Source organism: Carassius auratus, chromosome 6 (assembly GCF_003368295.1).
Source record: "Carassius auratus strain Wakin chromosome 6, ASM336829v1, whole genome shotgun sequence".
NCBI classification, from domain to species: Eukaryota; Metazoa; Chordata; class Actinopteri; order Cypriniformes; family Cyprinidae; genus Carassius; species Carassius auratus.
This window is the reverse complement of record NC_039248.1, coordinates 9486635-9501227: the sequence shown is the minus strand read 5'-3', so window position 1 is coordinate 9501227 and position 14593 is coordinate 9486635. Positions and strand designations below refer to the sequence as shown.

Genomic DNA, 14593 nt, shown 5'->3' with positions numbered 1-14593 from the left:
AAAACTAAATTCTGCCATAATTTAATCATCCTTATGTTATTTAAAGCTGTATAATATTTTCTTCTTTGGAACACAAAAGCAGATATTTTGATAAATGTCTCTGTGTTTTGTTGTTGGTTCCTGCAGATGTTTCTAATAATATTACTGGTATCTTGGCAGAAAACCCAGATAGGATTTCAGGTTCTTACAGGATAAAATGATTACCGTATTTTCCGGACTATAAGTCTCACTTTTTTCATAGTTTGGCTGGTCCTGCTACTTATAGTCAGGTGCGACTTATTTATCAAAATGAATATGACATGAACCAAGAGAAATGAACCAATAAAAAACATTACCGTCTCCAGCCGCCAGAGGGCGCTATATGCTGCTCAGGGCTCCTGTAGTCTACCACTGAGCAGCATGGCGCGCCCTCTCGCGGCTGTAGACGGTAATGTTTTCTCTTGGTTCTTGGTTCTGTATAAATGCGATTTATAGTACAGTGCGAATTATGTATGGTTTTCGTTTTATTTTTTATTTTAATTTACAGTATTTTATTTTATTTTTAACAAATGCAGAATACAGTTTCATCACCCCAAAATTAATGACCTAAACATTTTCTCAGACCTGTAACTTAGGAGCAATCCCTCCAAATATTGTTATGACATGTCCTGTTCTTACAGCTCGCATTTATGACCTCATAATGAAGTCACAGGTCTGCATGCTGAATTAATATTCATTCGATTAATTTGAGAGGGTTTTTTTTAGAATCAGAAGACTGATGTGTTTTCCACTATAGGAAACCACAGCAGCTTGTCCAGATTCTGGTTTCCACCTTTTTGAGTCTCTGCAGTATGGAGAGAGTGACCTGCTCTTTAAAGATGTTACAAAGTACCTCGTTCACAGCAGTCATATGGACTGCTGCACCATACTAGGAGAAGAGTTCTATTCACAGGCTGAAAGCATCTTTAACTGCACACACTCAAGTGAGAATAAAAACAAACATTATTATATCCATACCATTTACTTGTTTACATTTATATACAATCACTGGATTTTAAAATAGCACATATATGTCAAATGTCTCTTATTTGAATGATTATTCATGCATATTTTAATTGGGACTATTGTTTTTAATTATGAATTATATATATTTTTTGACAGATATCTTGCAGTTCTGCAATCAAGATGTGTGTAGTATATTCTAAACAACCATTATGATTTTTTTTTGTTGTTGTTGTTTTGACAATGTTAAATAGAAGCATGGGTCATATTCATGGGTCATGTTTATGGTTTATTTTGTATCATTACTGTTATACAATAAAATACTCTCTTAAGATATATTTTATATCTGTGAGTGCAGTACTGGAGAAATCTATTTTAATCAAATAACACTGCTGAAGATGTGTAAACGAGCCAAAAAACGAGGACCTTCAATAAACTACATTAACCATCATGCACCTGTGTAACAACACGGAAGTTCTTGTTTTGATGACCGCTACAGCTACTGTACTAATGTTTACGAAATACAAGACTTTTGGTGTCGAGGATTTTACAAATACAGGTACGTTCTTAAAGGAATTTAACTGGTTGTAGATTTGAAATATTTGTTTTAAATGTATATGTTTAAACGAGGCATAATATCCATGGCAGGTTTATTAGTGTCCTAGCTTACTTGACATTTGAGTCAAGTTATACAATGAGTTGGTCACCTTCCACCTACGGACGTCAAAAAACTCAATGAACTGACACGACTATTTTATCGTTATGTTTATAACGTTATAGTTGTCTTTATGCTCGAATAACATTAAAATATTGCATAAGATTTGTGTTCAGTAATGTTATGATGATGTAACAAATAAACATCCTACATACATTAAGACATTACATTTACGGGTTTATGATGTCACAGTCAGATATTACTGTTAATTACAGGTCAATCTTGTTATTTACAGGCCATATGTGTGTGTGTATTTTATTTTATTATTTCAAGTTTGTTAGTATATTATATACATGGATATTGGAAACACATTTCCATGTATATTTTATTGAATAACAAATTAGCTTAACTTTATTTATCTCAAGAAACGAACACATATTTGTTGAACACAGAGGGTTAAAGAATTTTATTAGTTTACCGAATAATTTTAGATCATAACATGTGAAATCTGTAGAGTAGTTGACATTGTGTAGAACACATGTTTGTTGTTGATAAACAGTTGTTTGTTATTATCTGTACAGGTCTGTAGATGTTGTGTTCATGGAGATCCCTGCCTCCTCGTGTGGCAGTGGGAAGATGTGCCTCTACAATACAAGCTAATGTGCAACGATTTGTTCCTGCAAGTGGCTCAGTTGACTCCAATGCTTTGGAACAACTCCAGGCCTTTGTGTCGAATGCTTCTCGTTTGTTTGTGATAAGCGGTGCCGGACTCTCAACCGAATCTGGAATTCCAGACTATAGATCAGAAGGTGTGGGACTTTACGCACGCACTGACAGGCGGCCTATGCAACACTCAGAGTTTGTACGCAGTGCGAAATCGAGGCAGCGATACTGGGCAAGGAACTACGTGGGGTGGCCGCAGTTCTCCTCTCACCAGCCGAATCCAGCGCATTTCGCATTGCGGGACTGGGAGGAAAAGGGAAAACTGCACTGGCTCGTCACTCAAAATGTAGATGCATTACACTTAAAGGCTGGACAACGGAGACTAACTGAACTTCATGGATCTACACATCGGTAAGGCAGGACTTGCTTGAAGATCATTGATTATGGAGTTAAAGAATCTGTGCAATGTAAGAGAAAAAAATATTGTATGTGATTTTATGTTTGTCCTGTTCTTAGGGTTGTGTGTTTGGACTGCGGGCAGCTTACTCCACGTGCTGAGCTTCAGAAGCGTTTTGCAGCTCTAAACCCTGGCTGGGCAGCAAGTGCAGGTGGTGTGGCCCCAGATGGAGACGTGTTTCTGGAGGACGAGCAGGTGCTGAACTTCACAGTACCTGCTTGTGATGCCTGTGGCGGTGTGCTTAAACCTGAGGTGACGTTCTTTGGTGACGTAGTGAACCGGACTACAGTTAACTTTGTGCATGACAAGCTGGCTGAGTCTGATGCTGTGCTTGTGGCTGGATCTTCTCTTCAGGTGAGTCATGTTTCATCAATATCACTTTAAAAACATGTCCTATTCACGTAGACCAGGGTTACTCATTTATACTCACAGGCTGCCATCTCCTGGTGTAATGATGTATGATACAGATAGGGGTCACAGAACAAATTATTGTTCATTCAAAGTTTTTAGGTAAAATAAACATAATACAAAAGATCAATACCTCATTTTACAGAATTTTAGATATACACACTTTCTTGGATAGCAAGCTTAGTGCAATTAAGAATACAGCATTGGCAAGATGGACTTAAGATGAAATACTTAAATTATAAAGGTGCATTTCCCATCTAGAATTTCATCTTTAAAAAATTGCTGAGTTCCTTCAAAAATCAGTGTGGGAAACATTTATGGTATTGCTGAAATAATAATTGAAAGTGAAATTCATATTTAGGTTTTTGATTTAAAAGATGTTAATCAAAATCCCCATGGTTATTATACTTAACTGAACCAAGCCACACAAAAAAATTGATGTTTGAAATTAAATAAATGTTGACTGGAATAAAAAGAAAAAAAATAGTTAACTATTCAAAACAATTTAAACTAGTTGCCAAGGTGATATTTTAAGATTTTTCCTCCATTAAGAAATGTACAAAATTGTTTTACTTTTTTTCTTGGGATTCTTAGTTTAGATCTCACAATTTCTTCAACTCACAACTTTTTTTGTATCAGAATATAAACTGTATATGAGACAAAGAACCTATATATATTTATAATATTCTTTGGCAGGAACATGCCTTCATACATTTCTCGTTTTCATTTTGTTTAACTTGATGTACTTAACTGAAACTAAAGCTGAAATAAAAAGTATATAGAAAAAAACGAAACAAACGAATTAAATTTACAAAAACAAACAAACTTACCCAAGGTGTAAAAATAACTAAAGTTAAAATAACTAACTAAAATTAAATTAACTCATTATAACAGTAAATTTATTCAAATGAAAATGGAAAACAAAAAATTATAAAAATGAATTTGAACATTTTTAATAAAAGTATTGTTATCTATTATAATACCATAATCATACTTACTATAATAAGTAAAGTATCTCTTTAATAATAAAATAACATTGATCCACACAAATAGTCACAACCCTGTTCCAGTGCACCTTCTTGTAATCTTCAAGTAAACCAAAGACCTTGAGTAGTTGGTTCAGGTGTGTTTGGCTAAAGTTTGAACTAGTTAATGAGTATCCCTGGCCTAGATAATGCAAAGATTTGTTCCTCTCTGACTCGATACTTTCTCAAGACATTTGGTAAAGGCATTTGTTTTCCTTTTCAGGTTTTTTCAGGGTACCGCTTTCTTCTTGCTGCTAGTGAAAGAAAGCTTCCAATAGCTATTGTGAATATAGGACCCACTAGAGCTGATCATCTTACTGACATCAAAGTGAGTGTGCGCTGTGGAGAAGTTCTGCCGGCCATTCAGCTGTGAGAAATGAGAAACTCTGAGACTCTCTTCCTTGAAGCTATTCTGAACCTCAGCACTCGACTCAACACTGGATTACTGGAACATAGATTTGGTAATCTCTACCTCAAGTTACAGAATTACTTTAACATGTACAAACATTTACTAGCTAGTTTGAAGTGCAATACAGAATACAGCATTGGCGCTAAAGAGTTAAGTTTAAATACTTACAAATTAAAAAGTAGATTAATAGGGACAACTGAATTTCCCATCTAGAATTCACTCTGTGAAAAGTTACAGAGCTTCTCTAGAATCGGCGTGGGAAACAGTCATGATGATGATGAAATTATAAAAGACCTGTTTGGATTATGACTCCTTTTATTTACTAATAAACATATGGTTAATGATGAATGACTATTTAGATATGCATTTTTCAATATGTGAATGTACTAAGATGTTTTTAAAATGCATTGGAACACAATAAAAATATACACGTTAATCATTTATTTGTCTGCCTGACAATACAAGTAAAATGTATTTAGTGCTTTTCACAATACACATTGTTTCAAAGCAGTTTTACAGAAAATCGTGGTGTAAATGTTTCTCATATCTGAATATCTTCATGCATTTTAGTTGCATTGAGCAGTTTAAAAACTAGCCAATTATATCGTTCACATTTTTCAACTATATAAACCATCAAGCAGTTGAGATCAGTTATATATATCACTTTACTTTAGTATAATGTATGTATCTAATGTAAGATATAAAAGACTTGGTTTTTTAATTTTTAGCATATTTAAGTTTTTTCTTTCTTTTTTTTTTTGATAAAAGGGAAACCTTGGGGTCAAAAAGGATGAGATTCATTGCCTAAATTTATTATATGCATACATTATTTTATGTTGCTTTGTTAAGAAATCTATGAAGAGCATAAATGATACTGAAAATAGGTGGTGAATGTCTGAGAAACAAACTCCATAATAAACAAGAAACATTAATCAGGTTTATTCAGAGTGTCACAGAGGGCAAAGTGACAGTATCTCTAGAAAAGCAGAGATCAGTCAGAACCAGCTGTTTGTTAAATCTCTCTCTCAGGTGCTCAGTCCACCGTTGCACATGACTTTGTACCTCTGACCAGAGCTCTTCAGGAACACTAAATGAGTAAAGACAACAGCGATGATTTATGTCATCTATTTGCCATTTTACCCAAACCGTGCTCACCACCAGTGGTGTCATACACAAACAGTTCCCAAATCCTTTCGTTTGGTCAAACCAGTACGAGGCCGGATAACCTAACAGGAGTCCAAAAAGAGTGCACAAGTTCCAGTCATTATACAGTTCCTCTCCCAACACAATCACTGAGGAGCCTTTCTCCAGCTCACTCATGAAGAGTTCTGAAAGAGTTTTGATCATATCCTCGGTTGTCTTTTCAAAACCAACCAAGACCGGTTGTTTTATTGAGGGACATATGTCAATCAGGAGGACACTTTTGCTTTGGAGAATATCATCCAAGTGGGACTCAATAGTGGCAGGATTAAAAATGAACGTGTTTTCATCAATTGACAGAATCCGTAGTGGATTGGTTACAACACCAGACTCCTGTAGAGATTTGAGGTACATCTGAAGCTGCTCTGGAGATGCTGTATTACTGTCGTAAAGCAGCGCTGGTTTGACGCCCAGATCCACAGCCATTATTTGAACAGTCACATCAAGACACGTGGACGGGGACAAACGTTTCTTGCGAGGACACAATAACTTCTGTGCGGCAGAGATGAGCATTTCTGATGAAGCAACCATTGCATCCGTTTACAAACACAAATATAAAACATTTGTTGAGAGATGGACACACAAATTGATTATAAAAGTGGTTGAACACTTAATTAAGTCTCACATTCCAGCATTGGTCAGGTAACGTTACTTCGTAGTGGTTGTTGGACATTCTTATCGACTCGGTATTTTTAACGAAACGAATGAACGATTCAGTGAATTGTTCATTTCACAATAAAAGAATAACACGGAGTTGTAACTCGCAGGATGAAAGTCAACTGAAAGAATCGCGATTCAAAAGATTCCAGTTATAAGGGTGAATCAAAATCCTTCCAAACTTCCTGTTAAAAGTTGTAACAAGTTAAAAGTGCTACAATGTACCGAAATTTAACAAATTAAATGTAACGTAAATTTTTGTTTCAGAATAGAATGTTGTGAACGTTTGGAATAATAATGAAATGTCACGAGTCGACCAGTTTCCTCCTAAAGGTTAGTTTAGAAACGCCACCGACATTTAAGGACTTTTAATTTGAAATGGGATCACGGAAATATTCTATTTGACAACTCGTACAGTTGTTAAACCCCAAATGGCAAATCCATTAGAAGACCACCGGCGACTCTCGGTGATTTTATTGATAGTGAGTTTAAATAGTCAGTTGATTTAAACAGTAAAGTTCACAATGGGCTCAGAGGATGTGCTCAAGAGTGCTTCAACACTGGCCTCATACAATGTTCTGCTTCAGGTAACTTACTGTCTCTCTCTCTCTCTCTCTCAATTTCAATTTAGGTGTGCTTTATCGGCATGAAAAAAAACTGTACATTTGTATTGCCAAAGCAGTTGCAGCTGGGCTGCTTACAAATAGTGCACATATGTATTGACAGAAAGAAAAATAATAATAGTAATAACAAAATATATAAAAAGTATTAACCATGTAGTGCATCTCTCTCTCTCTCTCTCTCTCTCACACTCACTCACACACACACACACACACACACACACACACACACACACACACATACATATTACTACTACTACTACTACTACTACTACTACTACTGTACATACACTAAATACACATGTATTAGAAACATTTAGTAAAGCAGTTTGTTGATATGTTTTATGCTGCAGGTGATGTTTCGAGTGTTGACGTTTCTCTTGAACGCATTTACTTTACGGTTTGTGTCTAAGGAGCTGATAGGTGTGGTAAATGTCAGGTGGGTCTACAGTTACACATCATCTCGAACATTCGTTTTAATGTGCCACAAACTAAAACGTTTGCTTTTGTTACAGGTTGATGCTGCTCTATTCTACATTGGTGTTTTTGTCTAGGGAGGCGTTCCGGAGGGCGTGTCTAAGCGGCGAAGGGGCGGGGCGTAACTGGAGACAGGTTATCAACCTGTTATGGCTCACGTAAGTAGAAATGCCTGTAGTTTTATTAAGCAAACTTTTCTTTCCTATGGAACCAACACAATTAAACAGTGGAAATGCACTTCTGAACTCTTGGGGAAAAAAACGACCGACTGATTGCAATCAGTTTATCTGAAATTTCAAGGAATAGTTCACCTAAAATGAAAATGTTTTTTATTTCTTCTCATCTCTTAGATTTCCTGTAGGTTGTGTGTGGGGTGTGTTGTTGGTGTGTGTGTGGTGGTGGCTGCTCCAGGCACCTGATTCAGAGACCATCCCTCATTATGTTCCTGCTGTTGGATTGTTCTGCTTGGCTGCGCTTACAGAGCTGCTGGCTGAACCTCTCTGGGTTCTTGCACATGCACACATGTTCGTCCGTTTGAAGGTGTCAAACAATCTGCCTTTCATACATGATTTTACCCTTGATAGAATCATTGTAGATCGAATAAGGTGACACTGTCTGACCAGATGACATATATTCATAGGTGATTGCCGAAAGCTTAGCCATGATTGCTAAATGTCTTGTTACTGTAGTGTTGGTGGTCTCAACACCTCAGTGGGGGCTCTATATCTTTTCTGCAGCCCAGGTATATGTATATTTGCTTTGTTTACACACTGAACATATACAACATGTATAGTTTTTGGTTGCCTCTTGGTTTCCGATCTTGATTCTGTGTGTTTTCATTTCACAGTGGGTCTATGCAGGGTTTTTATTGGTTTGTTACGTGTTATACTTCATTAATTTCCTCGGCTCAGAGGAAGCACAGAAGAAATTGTTTCCTGTTAGTCACATAAAAGACCTTCTGCCATCTAGAGTTGATCATGAGGTGACTCATTTAATAATACGACACCACAATGCTCTGTTGTATACTCTTTTTATGTCAGTGACACAACTACACTTATATATTTGTTTTTTAGCCACTTCTAAATTGGAAGTTGACCACACTAACCTGGAGCTTTTTCAAACAGTCATTTCTCAAACAGATACTTACAGAAGGTAAAACTCATGCTCAAATAAGCAGTACTGAATGCTGAAACCTTTTCAATAAATATTTCATTTTGATTTTATAGGCGAGCGTTACGTGATGACATTTTTGAATGTGCTTAACTTTGGAGAGCAGGGTGAGTTTGTACAATCATATACACAAATTATTATACACAAACAATATAGTTTTATTATACTAATTTTCTTTTTACAGGAGTTTATGATATAATAAACAATCTGGGCTCAATGGTAGCAAGATTTCTTTTTTTGCCCATCGAGGAGAGTTTCTATGTGTTCTTCGCTCAAGTCCTGGAGCGTGGACGAGATGTACGACATCAAAAACAAGTCAGTGTCTGTTTATGTGCCTAACTTTATTTAGTCCGGCCAGCCAGATGTGGGGTTAGATAGGTGTAAAATGCTGATTGGTCCACAGGAGGAGGTTTCCATGGCAGCTGAAGTACTGGAATGTCTTTTGAAGCTGGTGCTTTTGATTGGTCTGATCATCACAGTTTTTGGTTATGCATATTCTCATCTGGCACTTGACATCTACGGTGGGGAACTTCTGAGCAGCGGAGCCGGTAAAACACAAATACGCTTAACTTTTCAGGTCAGATGACTACATGTTTATTTGTGAGTGTGTGCAGTAAAGATTTAAATGGTTTGTTTGTCTTACTTGCAGGGCCAGCTCTCCTCCGGTGTTATAGTTGTTATGTTCTGCTGTTAGCCATTAATGGAGTAACAGAATGTTTTGTTTTTGCTGCCATGAGCAAAGAGGAGGTTGACAGGTGAACAACATATATACACTACCATTCAAACATTTGGGGTCTGTAAGATTTTGCAATGTTTTTGAAATAATTGTTTTATGTTCTCCAAGACTTAAAGGGGTCATATGATGCTTTTTTAAAGATCATTATTTTGTGTAACAGAATATGTTGACATGCTTCAATGTTCAAAAAACACATTATTTTTCAAATACTGTACATTATTGTAGGTCCTCTATGCCCTGACTCTCTCACAAGTGTTATTTTCTACAAAGTCCTTCCTTCTAACAAGCGCAGTCTGCTCTGATTGGCCAAATGACCCAGTGCATTGTGATTGGCCGATCATCGCAAGCACTCGTCGGAAATGTGACACCCCTTTCTATAATCACAAGCTTCATCTTTTAAAATAAATGTAAAGACAGTTAATAATGTCCTTAGTTTTACCATCAGTTCAAGCCTGAAAGGAGCGTGACAGACAGTGATGAAGCTCGTTTGTGTTTGCAGTACACAAGCCACGGACGGTTAAGACAGCTGATTCCCCTGTGTGACCATCTCTCTCTTTTTCTCTCTCTCTCTCACACATAAGCATGCATGCTCACACACACACACACTCACACACAAAACTCTGCATTTGAACCTTGAATTGCAAATACTCAAACTAATAACAAAACATACTTCCAGTAGCTGATTCAGAAGGACCAGATTGTTGTAGCAATGTCAGAATTACCTCCTCATAAAGGTCATCCATAAAATTGGTGTTCTATTGTGAGTAATCTTAAAGATTTCTAAATGCATCTACTTCCGGAAGGCCAAATAAAGTGCTTTTGCTTTCGCCGAGATCCATACAGCATCTCCCTGACATGACTGCTTAACACTAAAACTGCGGTTACTGAATTCACGCCTTGTTTCTTTGTGTGAACCTTTGGACGCATTACCCAAATATTTCCACATAGTGACGTAAACATGTGGGGGCGTGTTTGAATTAGCTTAACTTTAGAGTCTTAACTTTGATCAAGAATATCTCTTTGGATTTGAGACTTTACAGATCTTCTTCATGTACCAAGAGCTTATAACACACCAAAGAGAAAAGGAAAATTTGAAATCGCATCATAAGACCCCTTTAATTTATTTGTTCAAAAATACACTAACAAAAGTAACAATGTGAAATATTATTACAGTTTAAAATAACTGTTTTCTAAATTAATCTATTCTGGTGTCATTTATTCCTGAGATGGCAAAGATTAATTTTCAGCATCATAACTCTAGTCTTCAGTGTCAGATAATCTATAAGAAATCATTATTATATGCTGATTTTGTGCTCAAGTAACATTTGTTTATATGTTATAGCAGTTGAAACCTGTTGTGCTGCATAATATTTTTGTATATTGTATATAATACAATATATAAAATGTATTTACAAATTGTTTTTCCAGACAAACATGTATTTAAGGCTTTTCCGTTATTAAGAAATTGTTTAATTCGTTTTTTTTTTCTCTTTCTTTTTAGATATAATCTAGTGATGCTGGGTCTGTCAGTCTCATTTCTTCTCCTTTCTTATTGGCTAACATGGGTGTTAGGGGGTGTTGGCTTCATTTTAGCTAATTGCTGTAACATGGCTCTACGAATCACTCACAGTATTGTTTACATACAACGCTATTTCCTGCAAAGTGAATACACACCCCTGTGGGGGCTCCGCCCACATTCCGCTGTCATCATTGCACTCGGCGTGAGCTCCATCCTCACAACCTGCTCAGAGGTATCGTGCAAGTGCCTTATTGTTTACAAATATCAATAAGGTGTGATGAACAAATGTAATAGTTTTGTAAACCGTTTTGTCTTTCAGAGCATGTTCTGCTGTGATGGTGGCTGGTTGCTAAGGCTGGTTCATGTTGCCGTGGGGGCGGTTTGTCTCCTGGGTGTGGTCATCACAGTATTTCTGACAGAAACAAGACTTGTGCAGTTTGTCAGGACTCAGCTGTTACCCAAATACAGCAAGAAACATACATGAGCTTTTACTTTGAAAGCAGCCAATGCCTCAACCTCACTGAGGTTCAGCTGACACTAACATGTCATGGACCAGATTTGAATATTGTATGTTTTTTTTTTCACAAACATGTTTTGTTTTCTTGACATTTTTTCAAATTTTACTCCAGAAGATGCAGTACCTCTATGTTCAGTTTTTGCTTATGACATCAAAAGTAGCTGATGGTTTGATGGTTAGTATTCCTACAGGACATATCTTATAGAATATTTGATTGATTAATTACAAAACAAACACAGAGAATATTGCAACATAATGCAAAGATATCAAGGGGTCCCCAGTATGGAACTATTGCTCCAATGTGCCTGTCATTCCTTAAGATTGTTTATTTTCGAACATTAATGCTTTCCATTAGACATACGGAAGGTGTTCATTGACCATTTGCATAAAGTTACTGCTCGATATACTGTAGCTGTGTGAATCAGTGGTGAACTCTGTATGAATGATTGATTGTATAAAATGGTTATATATGATACATTTTAATGGTACTGAGTACCGTTGTCTTTAAAAACAGGTTAAAATGAGACTGAAAAAATATCTGTTATTTTAATATCTGGGAACAAATTTAAAAAGAACTCCTGGCTGTACTGATTTTCAGCTTTACATATGTTACCATTCAAATTTTCGAGGTCAGCAATTATTTTATTTATTTGTTTAAATGGAGCAAAAGTGACAGTAAATATTATTAGAAAAGATTTCTATTTTAAATAAATGCTGTTATTTTCAACTTTCTGTTCATCAAATAATCTTAAAAATATGTATCACATTGAAATAGTTTTGAATGAAAATTCAGCTTTGCGATTACATAAATTACAAAATATAAAAATACATAAATTTTATTACTGTTTTGCATTACTTTTTGATCAAATAAATGCAGCCTCTGTAAACATAAGAGACACTGAAAAAGGTATAGAAACAGATTCTAGCATGAAGCTATCTGAAATGTTTCCTGAGTTTGCAAACCAGTGAAAATGTATAAGAAAGTAAAAACATTAGGATGGAGAGGTTTAAGAAATGCAGGACATTAAGTAATTCCTAAATAGCTCTACTTAAAAAGTATGTCATGGAAGAGAGAGAAATTATCATTCACAAACAATCACTTAGCAACACACGAAAGAACAAACACAACCGGTTTCAAATAAGCACTTGCAGTCATTTAAAGCACTCCAACAAGAAGAATAAGGCGGATACAATGCACGAACCATAAACTTTTTTCATTTCTGAACTGCTGGAACTAATTGAAGTACCGACGATGTCATCTTTAAATAAGTAACTGAGATTAAATGGGAGGAGGGACAGTGTGACTCATGTTTTGGCAAAAGGAATTATGGGCCTTTTGGGATTGGACTCTGTAAGGGAAGGGTGTGTGTGTGTGTGAGTGTGTGTTCATAAATGCACATACGACCTGTATAAAGCAAAGACTTCATCAAGACTGTAGGATTTCACTGATTTTTAGAGCTCACCATGTCTCAAGTAAGAGAAGATGAAACATAAGAACTGAAGATACGTTATTCTTGTCACTCATTTTTCTGTTTCTCTACAGCAGGGTGAAGAAGAAGAAGTTAAGAGGCCTGAGGTAAAAGCGGAGGATTTGATTGGAGCCAGAGATAAACTGGCGTCTGGAACAGAGGTGAAGAGCAAGACCTTTGAAGTGATGCAGGAATGCGGTGAGTCGAGCAGCAGCTGATCAGCAGAAACTGCAATAATTCAGTTCACAAAGTTGTGTGTAATATTTAAATGTCACTAAATCCAAGTGTTCTTGTTTTTGTTTTTTTACTTTAAGCCAAGAGAAAAAAGGATAACTGTGTTTTTGTGTGTCTGCTTTTTATAATATTTCTACTCCATAAATAGCAGGATGTCAGAACACACAAATATAGGGGAAGACACTCTTCTTCTTCTAATCACTTTTATTTTATGATGTTTAAGTCTAACGTGTGTCTTAAGTTTGTATTGAGTATTGTATTGAGTTGTATTGTGTTCTAGCCTTTTTCCAAGCCTTTTAAGATTCCATCTTTAATAATTTACTGCATAGTCATTTATCACAATTTTATAAAAAATACCATTGATTTTCCCTTATATTAAAATAAAAGTCACCAGTAAGTTATCAAAGACTATTAAAAGATTGTGTACCCCACTAAGATTGTGAAATTTGTATTTGACAGTCTCTATTTTTTATTCCCATCTTAGTTCAAATTTAGTTTGTATTTCAAGCATATCATTTAAATAAATGGAGCACTTTGTATCGAGGTGGCTGAAATTCAAATGTGTTGATGATGTAGCTTGTATTTTTGTGTTTTCTGATTCTTTTCTTTCGGTCTCTGCTGTTAGAACGAGCCGGGAAGGTCGCGCCATCCATCTTCAGCAAAGCTCGCTCAGGATCTGAGACTGCCTTTAACAAACCCAGCAAGAAAAAATAACACTATGGAACTATTATTTCACTAAATTGTAAATGAATCTAAAGCATTGACAGAAAAACAACTTGTTGGTTTTAGTTTGAACAATGTAACCATTCAACAGCACAGCTAAACAATATTTAGTTAGTTAGACTGATCTTATGTACCTCAATGTACTTTTTACTTACTAAAAACTTTTGTCCTGAATCAAAATAGGCTTCAAACAATTAAAACTGAATGTTTACTGGATGTGTAAAGGACACTTATTTTTTTTTACCGTCAAACACAGCAAAAAGGCCGTCAAAAAAAGGCTCTTTGCAAAGATGCGTTAAAAAAACCTTTTTCTTCAGATGAAGCTGGACCACGAATGATTCGCGTGAAGATCAGTGGGAAATCGGTGATGCATTCCCTTCAAAAATAAAAAAATGCAATCCCCTGTGTCTTAAGCTGCTTAGATGTCAGGAGTAAATAATGACTGCTGTGTTCATTATTACATCTAACAACAAAACACCTAAATCGCTTAGGAGATTTTTCGTCTACATCTACTGCGGCGGTGAAACAATGGTGAAGACACCAGTCTGTGCTGAAATGCTACTGTAAATCAAACTTGTGGGAGGGGCCTGCTTGACGTCACAAACACAGGGATCTAAGAGCCGCTCGATTTCAGAAAGGGATAAAGATTTTAGATAAAAATAAAAACCCTGGG

At 36.0% G+C, this 14593-nt stretch overlaps 4 protein-coding genes across 6 annotated transcripts; 3 read left to right on the top strand and 1 right to left on the bottom strand.

Annotated features, from left to right (window-relative positions):
* Window positions 1-1434: 1434 nt before the first annotated feature.
* LOC113095141 (NAD-dependent protein lipoamidase sirtuin-4, mitochondrial) lies at window positions 1435-5017 on the top strand. The gene is made up of 4 exons (XM_026260756.1): window positions 1435-1540; window positions 2218-2710; window positions 2816-3110; window positions 4413-5017. Exons 2-4 carry the CDS (start codon window positions 2226-2228, stop codon window positions 4560-4562), a joined length of 930 nt encoding a protein of 309 aa, XP_026116541.1. The 5' UTR covers window positions 1435-1540; window positions 2218-2225; the 3' UTR covers window positions 4563-5017.
* Window positions 5018-5075: 58 nt separating this feature from the next.
* Window positions 5076-6781, bottom strand: c6h1orf74 (chromosome 6 C1orf74 homolog). 2 transcript variants are annotated; one of them, XM_026260778.1, is made up of 2 exons: window positions 6424-6781; window positions 5076-6313 (listed from the first exon to the last, which is right to left on the bottom strand). In XM_026260778.1, the coding sequence occupies exon 2, from the start codon at window positions 6309-6311 to the stop codon at window positions 5541-5543; it is 771 nt and encodes a 256-aa protein (XP_026116563.1). In that variant the 5' UTR covers window positions 6312-6313; window positions 6424-6781; the 3' UTR covers window positions 5076-5540. The 2 variants fall into 2 exon arrangements, with proteins under 2 accessions (XP_026116563.1, XP_026116554.1); XM_026260769.1 differs by having other exon boundaries at window positions 5323-6781.
* Window positions 6782-6858: 77 nt separating this feature from the next.
* LOC113095131 (protein RFT1 homolog) lies at window positions 6859-11488 on the top strand. Its single transcript, XM_026260746.1, has 13 exons — window positions 6859-7042; window positions 7429-7514; window positions 7591-7710; window positions 7903-8092; window positions 8193-8294; window positions 8400-8534; window positions 8626-8704; window positions 8779-8829; window positions 8907-9037; window positions 9126-9270; window positions 9372-9477; window positions 10960-11209; window positions 11297-11488. The coding sequence occupies exons 1-13, from the start codon at window positions 6980-6982 to the stop codon at window positions 11459-11461; spliced, it is 1623 nt and encodes a 540-aa protein (XP_026116531.1). The 5' UTR covers window positions 6859-6979; the 3' UTR covers window positions 11462-11488.
* Window positions 11484-14136, top strand: mustn1a (musculoskeletal, embryonic nuclear protein 1a). 2 transcript variants are annotated; one of them, XM_026260792.1, is made up of 3 exons: window positions 11484-11669; window positions 13038-13161; window positions 13823-14136. In XM_026260792.1, the coding sequence occupies exons 1-3, from the start codon at window positions 11520-11522 to the stop codon at window positions 13909-13911; spliced, it is 363 nt and encodes a 120-aa protein (XP_026116577.1). In that variant the 5' UTR covers window positions 11484-11519; the 3' UTR covers window positions 13912-14136. The 2 variants fall into 2 exon arrangements, with proteins under 2 accessions (XP_026116577.1, XP_026116584.1); XM_026260799.1 differs by lacking the exon at window positions 11484-11669 and adding an exon at window positions 12819-12967.
* The last annotated feature ends 457 nt before the right edge of the window (window positions 14137-14593 follow it).